Source organism: Lactuca sativa, chromosome 3 (assembly GCF_002870075.4).
Source record: "Lactuca sativa cultivar Salinas chromosome 3, Lsat_Salinas_v11, whole genome shotgun sequence".
Lineage (NCBI taxonomy): Eukaryota > Viridiplantae > Streptophyta > Magnoliopsida > Asterales > Asteraceae > Lactuca > Lactuca sativa.
In genome coordinates, this window is record NC_056625.2 from 319,683,684 (window position 1) to 319,704,794 (window position 21,111).

Below are 21,111 nucleotides of genomic sequence, written 5' to 3' on the forward strand. Positions count from 1 at the left end.
TCATGATAAATATTTTCAAAAGCCAACTTGTAACTGACTACACTGGTCATACAAGTAATTTCATTTACAATTTCTCACCTTATGTTAAGGCTGATATGTAATGAAATTTGAAACCAACCCAAAATATCTTTTAAAAGAAGCCCTTCGATACTTGTCAAAAAGTATTCGATTGTAATTCACAGGAAACTACACAAGCTGTTGATCATCTCTCTTGATGATTAACGAAGCAACCTATGCCTGGGGTTCAACTGCATTCGTGTCAAATTGAATTTTTGACATCACAGAATTCCAAATTTTTTTTAATTGATTCTCATCTTATTTCTTTGGAACAATGCACACACGAAATCCTTGAGGTTCTGAGTAATACCAACTCAGGCTGATGATTTCGCAAGTCTGGCATATGACTTCACTTTACATCCCAAAAGTGAAAGAGCCTTGCCTCCATGTGAAGGGTTTTAACGGTTCAAATTCTATAACGGGAAACTTGACAGGCTGTGTACTCAAGATGGTTGGTATTCTGTCCGGTTTTCTAGGAGATGTGACAGTTACTTTTTGAAGCATGGTTATCTTTTACAGTCATGATCCGATTTTCAAGGTGCCACATCGGATAACATTAAATGTATCCCGCTTTGATTTCAAATGGATTTGGGTAACCTATAAATGGGGGATCAAGATCATTATATACGGTTACGCGAACAAAACTCTCACAATCCTAAAAAGCTTCAAACTTGTTCAACTTCATCTCTTTCAAACCCTAACAATGGCTGCCACTCAATCAAACACTGATGAAGTTCTTTCTCAATCCCTAATGAAAATCCAAAGCACCAACTATCAAGTTGATCCGAATGTATCTTCTTATCCCGAAGGACTGAAGATGCTCATAGTTGCCCTAAAACGATCACCCCTGTCCACCGCCATGTTTAGTTCTTTCCCAGTTCCGATGACATGGTTGTCATTGGCAGCTTCATCAGCTTCACATAACTACACCACTGATGTGATAACCTTCAACATGATGAACAACAAACGGGTTAAACTTACCAAGAAGATGTTCGTTGAGTTCTTGCAAATCCCAAACAACCCTCCATTTTTCAAAACCATTAATTCCCAAATCATCCACATGTTCAACGAAATGGGCCATCAACCAACACTTGAGAAGATCAGTGACTCAGAAAGTAAGGATTACCATGTATGTGGAATTTTCTGTTTGGTATTTTTCTCAGATGCTTAACAGGACGCACAGTTGGTCTTGATAGGGGGCGTATGGAAGTTTATGCCATGGTAATGGGCTTGTACTATGACATTAGTGTGGACTATGCAACTCGGTTGTGGAAGAAGTTTGTTAAGAGTCTAGAAAACACGAATTCAGAAAAAGGAATTTCTTGTGCTAGGTATTGGAGCCTGATTCTTGAAAAGGTATACGAAAAAGAAGGCATTCAAGTCCCAGAGGATGCTGAGGTTGCAGAATTCTCTCTATATCAATTTCCGAAGGTGGTTGAAGATGATGAGGAGATCTTTTCCCATGTTGCTCACATTCCAGATGCGATGTTTCACAAGGTCTCTCCAACTCACAAGGTGTTGATATGCTACATGAATACTTTTGATCCAGCTGTGGAGACTGGAATTTTGTTAGAAGTTCCTACCAAAACCCCAAAGAAGAAGAAGGCTACAAAGAATGATGCAACTGCTCAATCTTCGAAACAGGGTCAAGAAGAGGAGGTTCAGATAGCGGAAACCTTGCCCAAATTGAAGAAGGAAACAATACCCTCAAAATCAGGGGTATTGAAAAAGATTCTCAAGACTGAAGTGAGCAGTAAGGGGGGTGACAGTTCGCAATATTCCAGCTCCTGTCTCTCCAGGATCTAAGAGGCAACGTGCTCAAGATGTTGCAAAACAAATGCAACAAACATTGTTGAAAAAGCGAAAGTTGATAATTCGCAATGAGTCTTCCGATGAAGAGGTGGTTCCTGACACTCCACTAGTTTCTACACCGGTAATCATTTCTGTTCCACCTGTTTCAAATATTCAAGTTTCGCAAATTTCCTCACAACCACTTGAAATAGTCACTACCAAATCAGTTTCTGAGGAGGTACCTATTTTCGATACGGTTGTCAACGTATCTGATACGGGGGCACCTATCACAAGTGTTGAAACCACTTTGCCAATTAGCCTACCAGTCACCTTACCCATTTCTTTACCACCTGTATCATTTCCATCTACAACAATATCCACAACCTCATCCATTTTTTATCATCCTCTACAAAACCCATTTACAACACTATTTCCCTCACAATCACCTGAAACTCCTCAATCTTCGCAACCCATGTCTGATAATGAAACCGAAGGAGGAGCTTTTGGAGGAGTCCTTGAAGATATTCACTTTGATTCAGAGGAGGAGGATATACCTGATCATATGCTTATGACGGGAAAGCAGTTCAAACTCCTGAATCATAAGTTGAATGCCATTATTCAGTCACAAGCTGATTCTGGTAGAATATCATCTATCTCGGCAATGGAGGTTGATGTTATGCTTAAGGCTGCTGAGAAGCGAATAATGGATAAGGTTGATCAGTCAGACAAAAATAATGAGCTTCGCATTAAAGCTCAAGGAAGTTCATTCACTGGAGTCGTAAAAGAGTTAAAAAAAAAATGTAGCAGAAGAACGCCATGTTCTGTTTGTACAGGATATGAAAAAAGTGAGGGAGGATGTCAACTTTAAGCTTGAAGAGTTGAAAACTGAAATTGCGAAGGAGCTTCGGGATATTACTTCTTAACGTATCGAAGTCCAAAAGCGGGTTGATATGGTTGCTACAGCAATGCACAAAGTTGTTGCTGCCCCTATCCTTGAAGCTAACCACAAAGAAACCAAGGAGAAGTTTGATCAGTTGATCAAGTTGGTGACTGAGCTGAAAACTATGGTTTCGCAATCTTCATCTCAACAAATTCTCACTCCTGAGTTCTTGTCTCTAAAGGTTAATACTTTGGAACAAGCCATTCAGAAGGCTCTTGCACCAATTGCCAATTTTACCTCTTTACTACCAAAAAGTGCCCCACCTGCTTTCACAGGGGTGCAAGGGGGAGAGAAGAATTTAAGTAAAGAGGATGATGCGAAGACCGTGGGAAAAGTAATATCTACTCAGCTCAAATCTACTCTTCCAATACTTACGATGCCAATTTCCTCAACAACAATAACCACAAGACCAATTGCCAAAGGAATATCGATTGGGGCAAAAGAAGGAAGTTCGAGTTCAAAACCTCAAACTGATATTGTGGGAAAAGGAAAAGGAATTTTGTACGAAAAATCGAAGGAGGAGAAGAAAGTTGAAGCAGAGGCTGAGTTGGAGAGAATGAGACAAGTACAAAGTATTATGAGGCAAAGGGCAAGTGATCCTCCTACAATGAACAAAGGAGATCCTGCGAAGCTGTACTCTTATGAAACAATAGAGTCAAAAGTTGTGGCAAGGGAAATGTATGAATTCGAGAAGAATCCAAAAAGAAGTTATGATATTGCGAATTCAGACAATTGTCAGTTAGATTTTCCGATCAATGAAATGCTCTTCATTACAACTCAATACAAGATTAGCGAGAAGTTTGATAATCCTGATGATTACATACACATGAAAATCAGATTTCATGCTGTATTGGGGAAGAATCCAGATGAAGTATGGTCTTTAATGAAGATCAAAAAGGTGTTAACAATCAAGAAAGATACGATGTTTGAAGACATGCTTCAGAATTTTCGCTACTTTGTTATTCGAGCTGATAACAAGCAGTATGACTTCACAATAGCTGACTTTCCCTTGATGAATTGCAATGATTTGATTCAAGTGGCTCACATTTTGAAGCATATGGAAGAGAATAAGCTCAAAGGGTCTGAGACTGAAGTGTTTAAGATTGGGTTCGCACATGTCAAGACGTATATCGACAATTACTTCGATTGTTTGGCTCTAACTGATGAAGAATTGGCAACTACTTTGGGAAGGGAAGTGAACGTCCCTTGGGAAGAAACCTTAACCCAGTCAGCATTGTCAAAGTATGTTGTTGGGGAAATATGCCTGAAACCTTTCGGCATGGTGTTTTCAGGAAGAGATACGAAGGGAAAGCCCAAGAAATTTTTGTTTAAGGTCTCATAGGTTGAATGATATACTTCTTTGCAATATACGCACTTTATTGTTCGTATGAACAACTGCAAGAAGAATAATGAAGGAGACAAGAAGGAGCTCAAGAAGGTCATTTCCTGGTATGGAGAAGTGCGAAAGACAATTCACTCAGCTGTTCAAAAGCTTATGGTCTGAATAGCTTCAACTGTTTACAAAGGGGGAGATTGTAGAGGTTAAATTGTAAAAGTCGAATTGTGTGTTTGTTTAGTTTCGCATTTTTAGTTATTTTACTAAGTCAGTTTTATGCCAAGCGTATTGTTTAGACTTAGTATATTTTTTGTACACTCAGGTTCCCTATAAATAGGGTCTGAGGATAGAAGTAGAGGATAACTTTTGGGGAACTCAAATATCCTTTCTGCTTATACTTGTAATCAGTCTTTATCAATATAAGATCTGATTAATATTTACTCTTCGTGTTCTTACTTTTCAATCACTCAAACCATAATTGCTTTCATAATCTCGATAACAATTCTCTTCATTTTGTAACCAGAGACTCCTGGAGGGAGAGCGTGAGTTTGTGTATAGATCTATACGGGATTGACTATCCTACACCTTGCTACTAGCTATAGTGGGACCTGCAGGTCTACCGGTGACAAATGACATACCATTTCGACGTCTTTTGATCGTCGTGTTTCATACCAGTCAATCAAGCATGGTTATAACTTCATCACATTTTACCTTAAATAACCATTTCAGTGTTAAAGGTAGTTAAAGCATAAGCAGTATAAATTATCAGTACTGCTATAAGTCTTCATTTTCCATCACACTCATTCAATGAATTTATCGCGTGAGATAAACAAACTATTTTCTAGTAAAGATAGTTACTAATATGGAAAACACATATTTTATACTATTTTAATTACAAACATACACTTTACATCATTTTTAATAGAAACAAAGTACACAAACAGGTCGGTCTTGGAGAGTAGACTACATTTCATTTAAAGTAGAAAATATAGGATTTTCTGGAAAGGATTCAAACTACTACAAACATTTTTACAGAACTTTGCAAACATTTTCAAGAAACTAATGCAAACATTTGACACTAAGTACTTATGAACTGACCAGCTTAAATACTAATCTACTCTTTCAAAATAACTTGTATTCTCAGGTCGACAGTAGACAGGTACAGATGACCAGGTTTTGAGAAGACGAAGCGTATTCAAGACTCATCTTTATTTTGATTACATATTTTTGGTGTCTTACAACTATACACAGAACGCACTTGTATTAACTATATTATTAATGCAATGGATGATGTTGTTGCTTGCTTTACTATTGTGCATTGTTATGAAACTGTACATGACATCCTCCGCCCCCGAACGTTTCTTCCGTTCCGGTTTTGGGGTGTGACACAAAACACCGTAAGCCCGAAGCTTAGTGAGTTCCCCAAAATACCATATACACAGATAATAAGTCTCTCATGGCTAAAGCTCGGTATGGACCCTCCAATCATGTGTCTCAATGAAGACCCTCCGGTCTCACAAGTCGGTTTGGACCCTCTAGTCCTAACTAAGTAAGGCACATGATAATATATAGCATAAATCACAAAGACAAAATGCATAATACCACATAACTCAGAATAAACACATAAGACCCTCCGGTCAATAACTCAGATAAGACCCTCCAGTCATATAGTATTACCACTCAGGTAAGTATAGTGAGAAGACTCACCTCGTAAGTAAGCAAGTAGATCTAGTACCCCACGAACAGTCTAGACTCCGCCTATATAATATAATCATCTCTAATAAGTACCTTGATATAACCACTCCGACATATTAGGCTAACTACTCCACTAAATCTCAAATAGGGTGAAAAGACCATTTTACCGCTCCATGGTCTCCAAAGTTCGCAACTGACCAAATCCTAAACGTCAATGTGAGTCAATGTGACAACCCGAAATTTATTCCGTCATTTTTAACCCCTTTCCGTTAATAAGCCCCGTTTTATTTAACTGTCCGTTAACTTTTGGACTGGTTAATTTATTTGAGACTTTTATAATGACTTGGTAGGGGTTGAAACAAATTAGAAACACCATAATTTTCCCTTTGAAAAATTTTAGTTTCAACCAAGTCAAAATACGACCACTAAATCGGGTGCGATCGAAAGCCCCGTTTAACGGCAGTATCGGGTAGATTTTCACTGAGCCTCAACTCAAGCCCCTATATAAGAGGGAGTGGACTTCATTTCCATCCTTTTCACTCTCTCTCTACACTCTCTCTCTACAACTTATTTTCCGAGCCAAATATTTTGAGAAATGACAACTCTCGTACAATTTATGTTTTGAATATCTAATATTAAACAATGTACTTTATGTGAACAATGTTGGTTGTAATATGTAATGTTTGGCAATGATCGTGCTATGATTCATGTATATTCATTATGATGATAATTCAATTGATAGTCACACGAGCCCTCGGACGTTTCCGTCGCCCGGTTCGAGGGTGTGACACTACACAACATTCTCTCTACATTACTATTTCATACTCATAACTCTTACAAGGGTCACTCAAGTCCAAGTCAAAGTCAAGGTCAAAACCCTGGTCAAAGTCAACATTTTGTTGACTCGACTCGTCGAGTTGGTTCGCCAACTCGCCGAGTCCCCATGTCCACAAAAGCTACAACCCTGTCTCTACTCGTCGAGCCTAGCAAGAGCTCGACGAGTTCACCTTCAATAACACATCGAACATTATTCAATCGACTCACCGAGTTCATCCTTGAACTCGTCGAGTTCATCTTCGTCAGCATGGATGGGTTCAGTCTATGACTCGCCGAGTTCCCCCCTGAACTTGTCGAGTCCGTTTTCATGAGGTTGGGACATTGCCTTGAACTCGCCGAGTTAGCTCATACACTCGCCGAGTTCTATGATTTCCAGGCCCCAAATGATCCTAAACAACTGGGGGGCCTTCATTCATACCATCTGGTCCATTAACAGAAGGATTTGATGGAAAATACGTCCCGACTCGCCGAGTCCCACTTTGTCCCAAACTACGATTATAATGGGTCTTAATGCATCAAAACCATATATCTGAACTCCTAAGGTCCATTTTATACGTAAAATTCCAATCTTGATGTACATGCATGGAGTTTTTGGCTAAAAAGCCATAAAAAAAAGGTATATAAGAAGTATGGGTCACCCATGGCCATAAAGTTGGCGCCTCTATGCCATAGCAGCCCTCAATGGTTCCATATCTGAAGTATAGCTCCAAACACACTCATAAAATCTGATTATCACTTCACCAACTCATGAAAAGGGTAAAAAGTAACCCCGAAACAAGATCTAAGCGATAGATGGTCAAGGTTCAAGCTTTTTACCTTGAATGAACTGAGAATGAAGCAAAACCTCTGGATCTACTAGCTTCCACTTGAACTCCCAAGCTTCCTTCTTCTCTTCCAACTTTAAATGCACACAAAAGTCACAAAAAAGCTCAAGAACACTCAAAAGAGGCTTAGGGTTCGAGTTAGGGCTTTCTCTAGGTTGGGAGGAACAATGGAAGCTGGGTTGGGGCGTTATAAGTTGTTTAAATATGGTGCAAACCCCAAATATTAGGGTTTCATCCAGACAGTCCTACTCGTCGAGTATGTCACTTATCCCACCGATCCAAAGTCGAGTCTACTCGACGAGTTGGGCCTCCAACTCGCCGAGTCCCAGAGCAAAGCATTAGTTTATTTTAATTAAAATACGTATTAGGAACCGAGTGTTACATGTAAAGTCTCTATATAATTCACTCCAAATTACTATGTAATCTTTTCTATTGATAACAAGCACAAGGTGGACAAAATGATCGGATCTGTCCAAATCCATACCCCGCAAAGCGGGGCTCCTCATCTAGTTTTCTATATATATATATATATATATATATATATATATATATATATATATATATATATATATATATATATATATATATATATAGAGAGAGAGAGAGAGAAAGAGAGAGAGAGAGTCAAGATCAAATAAGAAGGAAATTTTTGGTAGGAAGGTAAGAAATTTTTTTATATGCATATTTTCTTAGCAAAAATTGAAATGAATCATTAGATGATTCAAAAGTAAGATGATTCACAAGAAAAAATTCTGAAAAAAACACTTTCATGATTTATTTTTAGGTAAATCAAGAAAAAAATTCACTTTTATGACAATTTTGGTGAATACCATCAAAATCATCATAAAAATGAATCATCGAAATGTTTTTTCGGGATTTTTTTTTGTGAATCATATTATTATTGATTCATTTGTTTTTTTCGCCAAAAAGAAAAGTCGAAAAAAATTTTCTTACCTTCCTATCAAAAACAATTTCTTACCGAATATATATATATATATATATATATATATATATATATATATATATATATATATATATATATATATATATATATATATATATATATATATATAGGGAAGAGTTATATGGAAAATGAATGATTAGGGCAACACATATTTGAACCAATGAAAACATGACAACACGTCACTTCCACAATAACTTCCACAATACATTACTTGTGAAGAAATAAATGGACACGTGTCATTTGATTATTGGTTCCGGTAGATGTTGCCATAGTTATTTGTTTTCCATAGAACTCATTCCTATATATATATATATATATATGGAGTAGTTATTTGGAAAATAAAAAAACCCTAAAAATCATAAAAAGGCATAAAAAAAATATTTAGAGATCACAATTTTTTTTTGACTTTTTTATCAAAAAATCGCAGATATTTTTACAAATTCACTGAAAAAAAATAAAAATCGATTATTTTTTTGGGGTTTTTTCTTTTCAAAATTTTTTTCAACGAATTTGAAGAAAAAGCTGCAATTTTTTCATTTATAAAGTCAAAAAAATGTTTTGTGATCTCTAAGTTTTTTTTTATGTATTTGTATGATTTTTAAGGTTTTTTATTTTTATAGAACCTAAATACAACAAAATCAAATTATTATTATTAACATGACCATGAATATTTTAGTTTGGTGAATGCCTAATAAGCTATGAGACAAAATCCATGTGGAGTGAAGTTCCAAAAATAAAAGCCCATTTAATCACTCAAAGTCAATGTTTTAAAAACCGGTTTGAACCGGTCGGTTGAATCGGGAACCGAGAGAGGGAACGGTTCAACTATCACCGGTTTTACATTGATTTTTGAACCGGATTGAACCGACACAACATTCTCTCTACATTACTATTTCATACTCATAACCCTTACAAGGGTCACTCAAGTCAAGGTCAAAACCCTTGTCAAAGTCAACTTTGGTAGGAAGGTAAGAAATTTTTTTATATGCATATTTACTTAGCAAAAAAATTGAAATGAATCATTAGATGATTCAAAAGTAAGATGATTCACAAGAAAAAATTCCGAAAAAAACACTTTCATGATTCATTTTTAGGTAAATCAAGAAAAAAATTCACTTTTATGACAATTTTAATAAATACCATCAAAATCTTCATAAAAATGAATCATCGAAATGTTTTTTCGGGATTTTTTTGGTGAATCATGTTATTATTGATTCATTTGGTGATTCATTTGTTTTTTTCGCCAAAAAAAAAGTCGAAAAAAAATTTATTACCTTCTTATCAAAAAAAATTTCTTACCGGATATATATATATATATATATATATATATATATATATATATATATATATATATATATATATATAGGGAATAGTTATTTGGAAAATAAAAAAACCCTAAAATTTATAAAAAGGCATAAAAAAATACTTAGAGATCACAACTTTTTTTCTGACTTTTTTATCAAAAAATCGCAGGTATTTTTAGAAATTCGCTGAAAAAAATAAAAATCAATTATTTTTTTTTGGTCTTTTTTTTTTCAATATTTTTTTTCCAGCGAATTTGAAGAAAAAGCTGCAATTTTTTCATTTATAAAGTAAAAAGATGTTTTGTGATTTTAAGTATTTTTTTATGTATTCATATGATAGAACTTAAATACAACAAAATCAAATTATTATTACTAACATGACCATGAATATTTTAGTTTGGTGAAATGAGACAAAATCCATGAGGAGTGAAGTTCCAAAAATAAAAGCCCATTCAATCACTCAAAGTATAAACACAGAACCATTCCAGGATATTCTACGCCACTTTCCTTTTTTATTTTCTTTCTCGTCTCTCTCAGTAAACAGACGAAAACACAGTCCTCTGTTTCGATGCAGAACAGAGTCCTAATTTCATGGACCCTATCATAACATACTCCTCTTCCAGCTTCAAAATACCCCTATCAAGTTTTTGTTATCCCTTTACTTCAATCAAATCTAATACAACTTTCAAGAAACCGAGAAGAAATGCTTCGTACATCTCTCTTTCCTCTAACTCTGAAAACCCTACATCTGTATGGCAAAAATACTCTTCATCCATTAAAAAGTTGCCGACTTTGAGATCAATCTTACATGGGTTGAGAACATTTGATAAAACTTCAATGAACCAATGGTGTTCTAATCGAGAGCCAATATCAGATAGACTCGGTTGCAATTACTTGCAGAATGGAGGGCTTGGTATGGCTCTATTGAGTGTAACATCAACCGCAAAGGTTCGATTTTTGTTTCTTGTTTTCCTCATGAAGTCTAATTCGATTTCAGTTTAGTATGCAAATTGATATATTGGTTTATTGGGTCTGTTTGTTAATCTTTGATTTTGAAGGTTCGAATTAGCCCATTTGTTGCAACACTAGCTGCAAACCCGACTTTTGTTTCTGCTTTTTTTGCGTGGCTAATAGCACAGTCTTTGAAAGTTCTATTACATTTTTGCTTTGAGAAGAAATTGGATTTGCGAATAATGTGTTCTTCAGGGGGAATGCCTTCTTCGCATTCAGCTTTATGCACAGCTTTGACTACTTCAGTGGCGATATGTCATGGAGTGGCAGATTCGTTATTTCCTGTGTGTTTGGGGTTTAGTTTGATTGTGATGTACGATGCTATTGGTGTTCGTCGTCATGCAGGGATGCAAGCAGAGGTAAGAATAATCAGTTGCTTATTGAAGTAATTACAAATGCATTTTGTTTCATTTTTTGAGATAATTTGTAGGTAGTCTTCTGACTTTGTTTAGGTCAAAACTATGAACTCTCAACTTCGAAATAAAATGATTTTTTTTCAAAAAGTTTTGCAAACAGTTCTCTTTTAGCTACTCATTATACTGTTTAATGCATGCATGAATACTCTGCATTAAATTTTGGTGGATTGATGTCAATTTTGGGTTTAAATGATTCTCTGTTTGACCTTAAAAGTCAAGAAACATCTATCTTTGTATCAACTATTTCTCATTTCATCATCCTTTTTTGTTGTCCTTATTTGTTCTGACATCATTATTTTACATGGTTTGTTCTTAGTTATTTTCATTTACTCAAATAAAATTAGATCACATAGATTAGGTCCTTCAAAAATTATATATAACAGATGATAGTTGGTTATCATGGTGACCTTTTTCACTTGATTAAATGAAATTCTCCCTATTCTTTAAATAGGGAACACCATTTCTAGGAGTTGTATTTGTTTTTTTTTTTCTTATCTCTTTGTTTTACCATTTTAGTAAGACGAGTTTTGTTATCATAGAACCTGTTAAATAAAGACATCAAAGTTTGCTGGGATAAGATATTACACAAAAGTTTGACTTTTGAAACCAAATCTGGCAATGTGCCAAAAGCTTGGTTGTGACTTGTGCATCTACTTCTGTTGCAAAACTTCCATCATACTTGTTAATAGAACACAATTTTTTTTTCATGGTAATTGTCAAAATCTTAATCCATTAACATGCATAAAGGAGTTGGGTTTAGAGAAATCATCAACATGTACAAAGTTTTTGAAAGTCTTACTTACGAGACTATCGATGCAACAAGTATTGTTTTAAAAGAGAATGAATTAAGTCGAAATGATTATTTTCTTAAGGTTTTTTTTTTCTGAATGTCTATTGTTTTTCTCATTTATTTATAATTGATTGGAAATGTTTTTTTTGAAGGTTCTTAATCTTATCGTTGAGGACTTGTTTCAAGGGCATCCCGTGAGTAAAAGAAAGCTGAAGGAATTGCTTGGCCACACCCCGTCACAGGTGGTTGCTGGGGCTGTGCTTGGGATTCTGGTGGCTTCTATTTGTTGTCAAGGTTGCTTCCATGTGATCTGATCTCAATTCTATGTCTTATTTTTGGTGTATTCATGAATTGTGTATAAAATAATAGATAAGTTGTTTCATTATAATCCCAAAAAAATAGTTGCAAAGCAGAAATTTGTTGTTGTTGGAATCTTGGGTGTTAAGGTCATAGAATAGCAAACTACTTTTTTCATTTGTCACACTTAGAGCATCCACAATGGTTAACTATATTGTAGAAGAGCTTATTTATATTGTCACTAAAAAAACACTATCTTTATAAATCCTCTCCAATGCATAAACATTTTTTTAAAGCTCCTTTTCAATAATCAAATGGGCTAATTTGTTGGTTTTAAGCACATTGATTATTAGTAGCAAAAAGTTAAATATAAAATATGCTTAAGGGGGTTGTAATAAAAATGGTATTAAGCTAAGAGGATAAATGTAATACAACAATAGAAGATTAAGTGGTTAAAGAATATTAAATGGTTGATGAATAGTAACAAGTCGTAAAAAAGATCTAACTGGAGATGTTCTTAAGTCAATCAATTTTTTCCTTTACAAATTAAGTCATTGAACTTTAAAAAGTTAAACTAAGTTTGTTGGCATGAAGTCTAAATAACATGTATTTGGCACATTAAAGGGTTAAGGTCATATAGAGTAATAATGTACGTTTTCATTTGCTTCACATAAGTTATCAAAATTATTTTTGTATGTACCAAGTCTTTGTACTTATAAATTATGTTTCGCTTTAGTCATTTATCAATTTGTTGGCAGGTTTGACATGTAAATTTTGCTCACAATGTCTACATGATGTGTAATTGGTGTTATTTTCCGCATAATTAAAGGTTAATAATAATAATAATAATTTACTTTATATTTGTCACGTCTAGATTGACAATGCACCAAGTCATCGTAATTATAAAGTGTTTTTTTAGACTTACCAAGTCATTATATTTATAAACATATAATAAAAACGTTCTAACCAAGTTGCTTGTTGAATTGATCGTTTTTTCTTGTATGTTTTGCTTTGTGATTTCTACATGGCATGCTCTTTACGATACCTCATCGTCTTAAGATCGAATTCTCGATTTTAAATTATGCAATAATTCATTTTTTTTTTTGGGGATAGAACTTTGAATTAATCACTTGTATGTTAACTCTATATAGATTTTTATTGATCAAGCATAAATAACTGAACTTTATTCCAGAACTTTGTGCCCTTTTAAACCATAACATTTGAATACGGGTTTCATGGACATAAATCGTCATATGAATTTGATGTAAAATTGTAAACACAGCTATAGTCAATACTTGCTGTATAATATAAGTTTATCTAAATTCGTGCAAGATTCATATACAAAAGAAAATAGGTGCTTATGTAGTAAAACTTATAATTACTGCATCAGTTTTAAATTAATTTTCCAAAAGTTTTTATACATCAAATACTTTTTTTAACCAAATTTTGGTAAATAGTCAGTATAATTGTTCTATTTGGTCGGATTCTAAATAAACTTGTTGGAGAACTTAATATGTAAGGACAAAACCATATCCACACGGAGCCAGTGGGGGGTTGCCGGATGCTCTGCCCCCTCAATCTATTTTCAAAGTTCAACCATAGTATATCTAAAAGGCTTATTGTCACTGTAGCCAGGGGCGAGTCTATTCATAATGAAGGTAGGTCACTTGACCTACCTTTTTATTTTATTTTTATAAGAGATAATACATAGACATAAATGGTGACCTATCTTAAAATTTAGAGTGAACTGCATAATATTTTTGGCAACAAAAAATATGTATAAATCAAGATTGCAAAAGCCCACATTTTATAAGGCAAAATACCAAAATCATTTAAGATATAATCCAATAAAAAATAGTCCAATATAAATTAAAGATAATTAGATAAATAAATGAAAAAAAATAAACAATAAAAAATACATTCTCCACACGTCGTTTTTCTTCCACTTTACTGCATACACTAATACCGTGATACATAATTATACAAATCGGAAATCGTCGATCAACACAAAGTAATCACCCAATGTCGTATATCGGGCGCCAACCCTCTTCCATCGTCGATGGCAGCGCCGACCTCCGCCACCACCAACCCAAACCCGCAACTAGTATTTTTTTTCATTTTTTATCGGCTACACTTAAATAGTGAACCATGTGGTTTTACGTTCTAGACTCGCCACTGACTGTAGCCCAACAAACTTTAGTATATTGATTTAAATGGTTCATCGTGACTTTTTTTGGTAGTTTAGGGGCATAAAGCCTATTTTTACCTATTAAAAAAGGCCCAAGACTTATTAGTATCCGTATTCTTGAGGATGTGGAGCATGAGAAGATGAACCTGATTATGGGTAATAGGAGATCGTCGCCTTTTACCAAGATTGGTGTTTATTTTTTAGTGCTTAGTAGTGTGTTGGTTTTAGATTTGAACAATTGTTGCTATTTGTCAGAAATGATGATGAATATTATTTCTTTTCATGGTTTATATATACAAGGTTTTAGATATTTTTATAGTAATGAGAAGGGTTCTATTTATGCTTATTATAATGGTGTATTTTATTTTGAAAAATTACCTTGTGATGATGTGTATGAAACTGTGATGGTTGTAGACAATTTAGGTAATAGTCTGTTGCAAATTGATTCGTCTAATGGTTTAGACAAGACATGTTTGTGGCATTGTCGTCTTGGACATGTCAACAAGAAACACATTGCCCAACTCCAAAAGGATGGAGTGTTGAAATCATTTGACTTAAGGTCAGATGATACATGCGAATCTTGTTTGCTTGGAAAGATGACTAAATCACCTTTCACTGGTTTTTGTGAAAGAGATGAAGGATTGTTGGATCTCATACACACGAATGTGTATGAGCCCTTCAGATCCACCACAAGCGATGCAAATCGATTCTATGTGACTTTTACTGATGATTATAACAGATATGGATATATCTACTTAATCAAACATAAGTCAGAAACATTTGAAAAATTCAAAGAGTTCAAACATGAAGTCGAGAATCAATTGGGCAGGAAGATCAAGATGCTCAGATCTGATAGAGTGGTGAGTATCTTAGTATCAAGTTCCATGACTATCTTAAGTGATGAAGTTGAATTCGGTGGTGGCAGTAGCGTGTGAGACTGAGAAGGAGTAGGATGGTTAGATCTTTGATACCATATTACACTCGAGATTTTCCCATAATCTTGATCTTCATTACTCGACGATAAATACACACAAAAGATTACATGAGCCCGACTATTAGCATTGTTGTAAAACTCGACAGAGTACTCCAACTCGGCCTCTTACTGAGGCAAGTTAATCCAACTCGCCCAAATAACTCGAAATTTGGTCAACCTTGGTCAAATTCGGACCAACTCAGTCAAACTCGATCAAATGATCAAAATTTACTACAAAAGGGAAAAAAAATCAAGAATTGTATATGTTTGCATCTCTCTCTTTTTCATATTCAAGATTTTCATGATTAAACTCTTTTCTTTTTTAAACTAGTTTAACATTCAAACATGTATCATTTTATTGACATCTTACATACTTTGTTATGGATTTTAATAAACTTTTGATTTTTCATATATTTAATTTTCCCAAAATTAATTTCTTTATTAAATACAATATCCAAATACTCCCCGTCTAGGCTGAGTACTCGCTACTCCCCAGTCAATGAAACGAGTACCGAATAATGAGTTTCACAATATTGGTTGTTAGTATAATACAACTTGGGCTAAACTAATGACTTAAATACAATACAAAGTGTATAACACTAATACCTGCTCTCATATATATATATATATATATATATATATATATATATATATATATATATATATATATATATATATATATATATATATATATATATGGAAGGGTTATTCGGAAAACAAAAAAACCCTAAAACCCTAAAAATACATAAAAAAATACTTAGAGATCACAAAACTTTTAAATTTTTTTTTATAGAAAAATTGCTGAAAAAAAATCAATTTTTTTAAATTGTTTTTTTTTTTTAATTTTCAACGATTTTATACTAAAAGTTGCGATTTTTTCATAAAAAAATTATAAAAAAAATGTTTGTGATCTCTAAGTATTTTTTTAATGCATTTTTTTTTTATTTTTAGAGTTTTTTGTTTTCCACAGAACCTAAACCTATATATATATATATATATATATATATATATATATATATATATATATATATATTGAATTCATATAATTTTACTAGGCTTTATTATAATATGTCTTGCTGCATACCTTTACTTAGTCTCTCCTTATTTGTTGCATCTGTATGTTTTCATTTTTGCATATCTGTATGATGCAATTGTGTTTATCCTGATGGAGACATGAATTTCAACATCTACATCCCATACACCATTTTAATGAGATTGTTGGGGTTTGTTGTTGTTGTGTCTAGAGATGCACAAAAAAACTGGTTTGAGGCATTGGATCCGATCCTATCCGGAAACCAAATTTGGTCAAAACCGGTTTTAACCGAACCGGTTCGGATTGAATTCGGTAACCAGATTTGAGTTCGGACTAGATATCAGATTGACCTCCGGATTAGAATCTGTTTTGCGCCGAACCGGATTGGAAACTGGATTTTCGATGTTACCGTTAAAAAACGGGAATTTTTGGAAAAATTGATTTTTTTCATTTTTTTTCTAGCCGTTAAAAAAGGGGTATGAACGGCTATAACTCTTTTTTTTTTTTTTTACCCCCTTAACACTTATAAATAGTATGTATTTTGCTAGATTTCAAGTTTTTTATTATACACACATATTTTTCACATCTTCTAGTTTTGTTAACACTTCAAAAAATGGAGCTCGAGAGATTCTACCGCTATCGGTGCTCAAGACTCGGATACAATGGTGGTGAAAATCTTACCAACCGGTCGGAATAAAGAAGTGTGGGAACATTTTGATATGGTGCTATGGTTGAACGGGAACCAAACATCTCGATGCAAGGAGTGGGGGTTGTTAATGGGTAAAGATGGCAATAGTACATTGAGGACTCATGCAACTAAACCTTGTCCGGTTGTAAAAGGTCAAGGCGATTCGAGTCAACCTAATATTACTCTCGATGGGGCGATAATTATTTACAACAATAAAGACGTTCTTGAAAGCTTTTCCAAGCTCCTGATTCAAGAGGGATTGCCTTTCAACCACTTTGACAACCCACGATTGACACATATTTTATAGGAAAAAATGTAACCTCAATACCAACAAGTAAGTCGCACTACTCTTAGACGTGATACTATAAAGTATTAGGGTATAGCCAAAAAAGATATGCAATTGAGATTTTTAAATTTAAAAACCGGTGTTTCTTCAACTTGTGATGTTTGGTCCTCCATTGGAAATGTTTCCAAAAGCTATCTTGCCGTCACAACACATTGGATAGACCCCTCTACTTGGGTAATGAACAAACGAGTTATTGCTTTTGAACTTTTTGCACATCCTCACATGGGGGCACGGGTATTTGCAATTTTAGTAAGCGTTATAGAGACTTATAGTTTAGACGATAAATCTTATCTATTTCATTTGACAATGCAAGTAACAATACTGCCACTGCAAAAAGATTAATTGCAAAATATAGACCTATTTTGGATGACTCGTTGTTTCATACTGTAACATCCCGAGTTCAGGAGTGCAAGTTCAGGGTTCAAAGTGAAAATGTGAAAGGGAAACTCGGCGAGTCCATGGGTGGGCTCGGCGAGTAGGGTCGCGACTCTGGTCGCGTGTTAAGTTGCCAACTCGGCGAGTTGGTGCTGTGTGAAGAAAACCCTAATTTTGGAGGATGAGCCCTATATAAAGGACATTATACCCTCTCCCCAACCTCTTTACCCTCTCTTGAAGTCCAGAAAACCCTAAGGCGCGTTTGTGAGTGATTTGAGGGCTTTTGAACCTTGGAGAAGAGATTTTGGAAGAGATCTTGGAGAGTAAGAGGCTTGGAGCAAGGGGCTTTGCAAGGATTCGGATTTCTCTTATGTTGGAGCTTCCTTTTGAGGTATTATTTCATTGCTTGGGCTGTTATTTCATCTAGATTCATCATTTTGGAGTATTTGGAAAGAATAGCTTGTGATATTTTGAGTTTGGAGGTTAGATCTGAGGTTGCTACCTCAGATCTGGAATGGAGAAGGTCTAGAGTGCATTAAAGTCCCTGTTCTTGAGTGATTGGTGAAGCCATCTTGTCCCAAACCCTAACCCTAGAGTGTTATATGCTTAGATCTCCTTGGATTCACGTAAAGTTTGCCACTTTACATGATGGATGGCTTGTAGAAGGGTAGATCTATGGGTTGGATCATCTGCATGGCCTGGAAAGCTTCTGTATGGATTAAGATCTAGGGTACTCGGCGAGTCACAAGGGTGTACTCGGCGAGTTGCATGAAGGTGGGCAGGAACTCGACGAGTTGGAAGAACAACTCGGCGAGTTGGTTGAAGATAGCCTTGGACTCGGCGAGTCTGTTCTTGGACTCGGCAAGTCTGGTCGTGAGGTCCTAACCTTTTTCTGGTTAATCCGTGAATCGGTGAGTTAAGGGAGGACTCGGTGAGTTGAGTGCGAGGGGACTCAGAGTTGTGGGACTCAGCGAGTCTCGGCGAGTTGAGTCGCGGATTGGGGATGTTCTGCGCATGGGGACTCGACGAGTCATCGGGTTGACTCGGCGAGTAGGGTCAGTCAGGAGGTTGACTTTGACCAAGGGTTGACTAGTTGATTTCCAGGGGCATTTTGGTAATTATTGGCATTTGTTTTGAGTTCAGTGTTGGTGTTGGCTAGTGGTGGAGATCGTGTCAGTGGTTGGAGCAGATCGGTCTTATCTTTTCAGTCAGCAGTTGCAGGTGAGTTAATCTCACTATATCGATAGGGTCTACGACACCAAGGCCGACCCTTTATCGGATTGTAATCCGGGTATCGTTGTTATGTTATTGCTTTGTTATGTTTGCATCCTGGTAGTAAGGATGGTATATGTTAGAGACCTGGTTAAGGTCGGTATCCTGGTATATAGGATGATGCAATGCTAGTGACCGGTTAGGTCGGTATCCTGGTTAGGATGATGTTATGCTATGTGATCTGCTAGATCGGTTTGATTGGATGTGAGTTGTTATATGATTGAATGTTTATGTGCACATGGTTGTTGGACCGGGGTTGGGTTGAGGCGGGTCCTGCTTTGTGCTGTAGGCCAACATACCCAGGGCGGACAGGTTATCCCGAAGGCCCAACGAGCGGTCCGAATAGGCTGTAGGCCCCAAGAGGGCAGACCAGATGTGTCGAGGCTCGGAGAGTGGACCAGGCCGACTGAAGGCCTAATGCGGGTGAACCAGTCATACTGTAGACTCAGAGAGTGGACCAGGTGGATTGAAGGCCCGGTGCGGGCGGACCAATCACACTGTAGACCCGATGTATATGATTAGACTCGGAGGGTGGACCAGGTGGACTGAAGGCTGGTGTGGCGGACCAGTTACACAGTAGACCCGAAGTGCATGGCTGTTCTGTGTTCTGTTATGATATGGCATGTTGTGCGTGTATAGTATATGTGGTTGGTATTTTAGGGGTATCTCACTAAGCTTTCGGGCTTACAGTTGTGGTTTAATGTTTTTCAGGTTCTTCAGGAGACCGTGGCAAGACAAAGGCGTGATCGTACCGCTCCTCATGATTATGTTTTATGACGTGGTTCTGGGAAGACTCTGATAATAATTGTATTGAAAACCTTTTTGTAATAACTTTATGAAACCGGGTTGTTTTTGAAAAGTTTGAAATGGTTGAAGTTTTTAGAGCGTTACACATACTTGATGTGTTTGTCACATTATTAATCTAGCAGTACAAGATGGTTTAAAATTGATAAATTCTAAGATTGAAAAATTCAAAAATGTGATGACTAGAGTTTTTTGAATGTTGACACTAGATGGAGTTCGACGTGCATGATGTTTGGAAGTTTGACACTTCAAAGAATCTCTTTGCAATTATTTTACGACACAATTTCAAAAATAAAAAACCTAATTTCGGATTTTTATTGGGATTTGATGGAAGAGTTTGTAGAAATGTTAAAATTTTTTAAACAATCAACCATTTTTTTTTATCGGACGTATGTTATCCTACAAGTCCTTTGTTACTAAATGAGTTATGGTTGATGTCCGCACAATTGGAACGTTTTGAACAAAGAAGTGAAATTTTTATTTTGGTTACGAAACTAATGAGAGAAAAATTAGTCAAATATTTCAAAGATATGCCACCACTTTTTACTTGTGTCGCGACATTAAACTCATGTATAAATGTTACAGGTGTAGATATTTTGATTACCAAAATTTTCATCTCTTTAAATTTGCAAAAAACTGACTCAAACTACATCCATAACCAAATCAAAAATTTTAATAATATTTTTACTAATTTGTTTGACAATTATGCTACAAAATATAGCAATATGTCAAACACTTTTGCAAGTGTAACCGACTCTTCTAGTGGTGCATCAGGTAGTAGTGGGGGCCGAACGGATTTTCATATCGACTTCTATAACTACCTTTTGGAGGAAAAAAATAAGCACGCACATTAACCCCTAGTAGCGAACTTGGAAGTATAGGGTCAAACTTTTTAAAATTCATGAGTGCACCGCGATTTAAAATTTTGGATCTTTTGGCTTGGTGGAGAGAAAATGAAGCACAATTTCCTATTCTCTCCGTCATGGCCCGCGATTTACTAACTGTCCAAGCTTTCACGGTAGCTTCAGAATCCGCTTTTTCTTTTAATGGTGGAGTTTTATCAAAGTTGAAGACGAATCTTACCCCGGTTGTGGTAGATGTTTGTGTTTGCTTAAAGGATTATTTGGATTCGTGGAACCTATATAACAATTGGCATCACTAGAAGGTCCA

General features: G+C 35.5%; 1 protein-coding gene across 1 annotated transcript; it reads left to right on the forward strand.

Moving 5' to 3' along the window:
• The first annotated feature begins 10,228 nt into the window (after positions 1-10,228).
• Positions 10,229-12,381, forward strand: LOC111876014 (uncharacterized). Its single transcript, XM_023872531.3, has 3 exons — positions 10,229-10,696; positions 10,807-11,118; positions 12,118-12,381. The coding sequence occupies exons 1-3, from the start codon at positions 10,340-10,342 to the stop codon at positions 12,277-12,279; spliced, it is 831 nt and encodes a 276-aa protein (XP_023728299.1). The 5' UTR covers positions 10,229-10,339; the 3' UTR covers positions 12,280-12,381.
• The last annotated feature ends 8,730 nt before the right edge of the window (positions 12,382-21,111 follow it).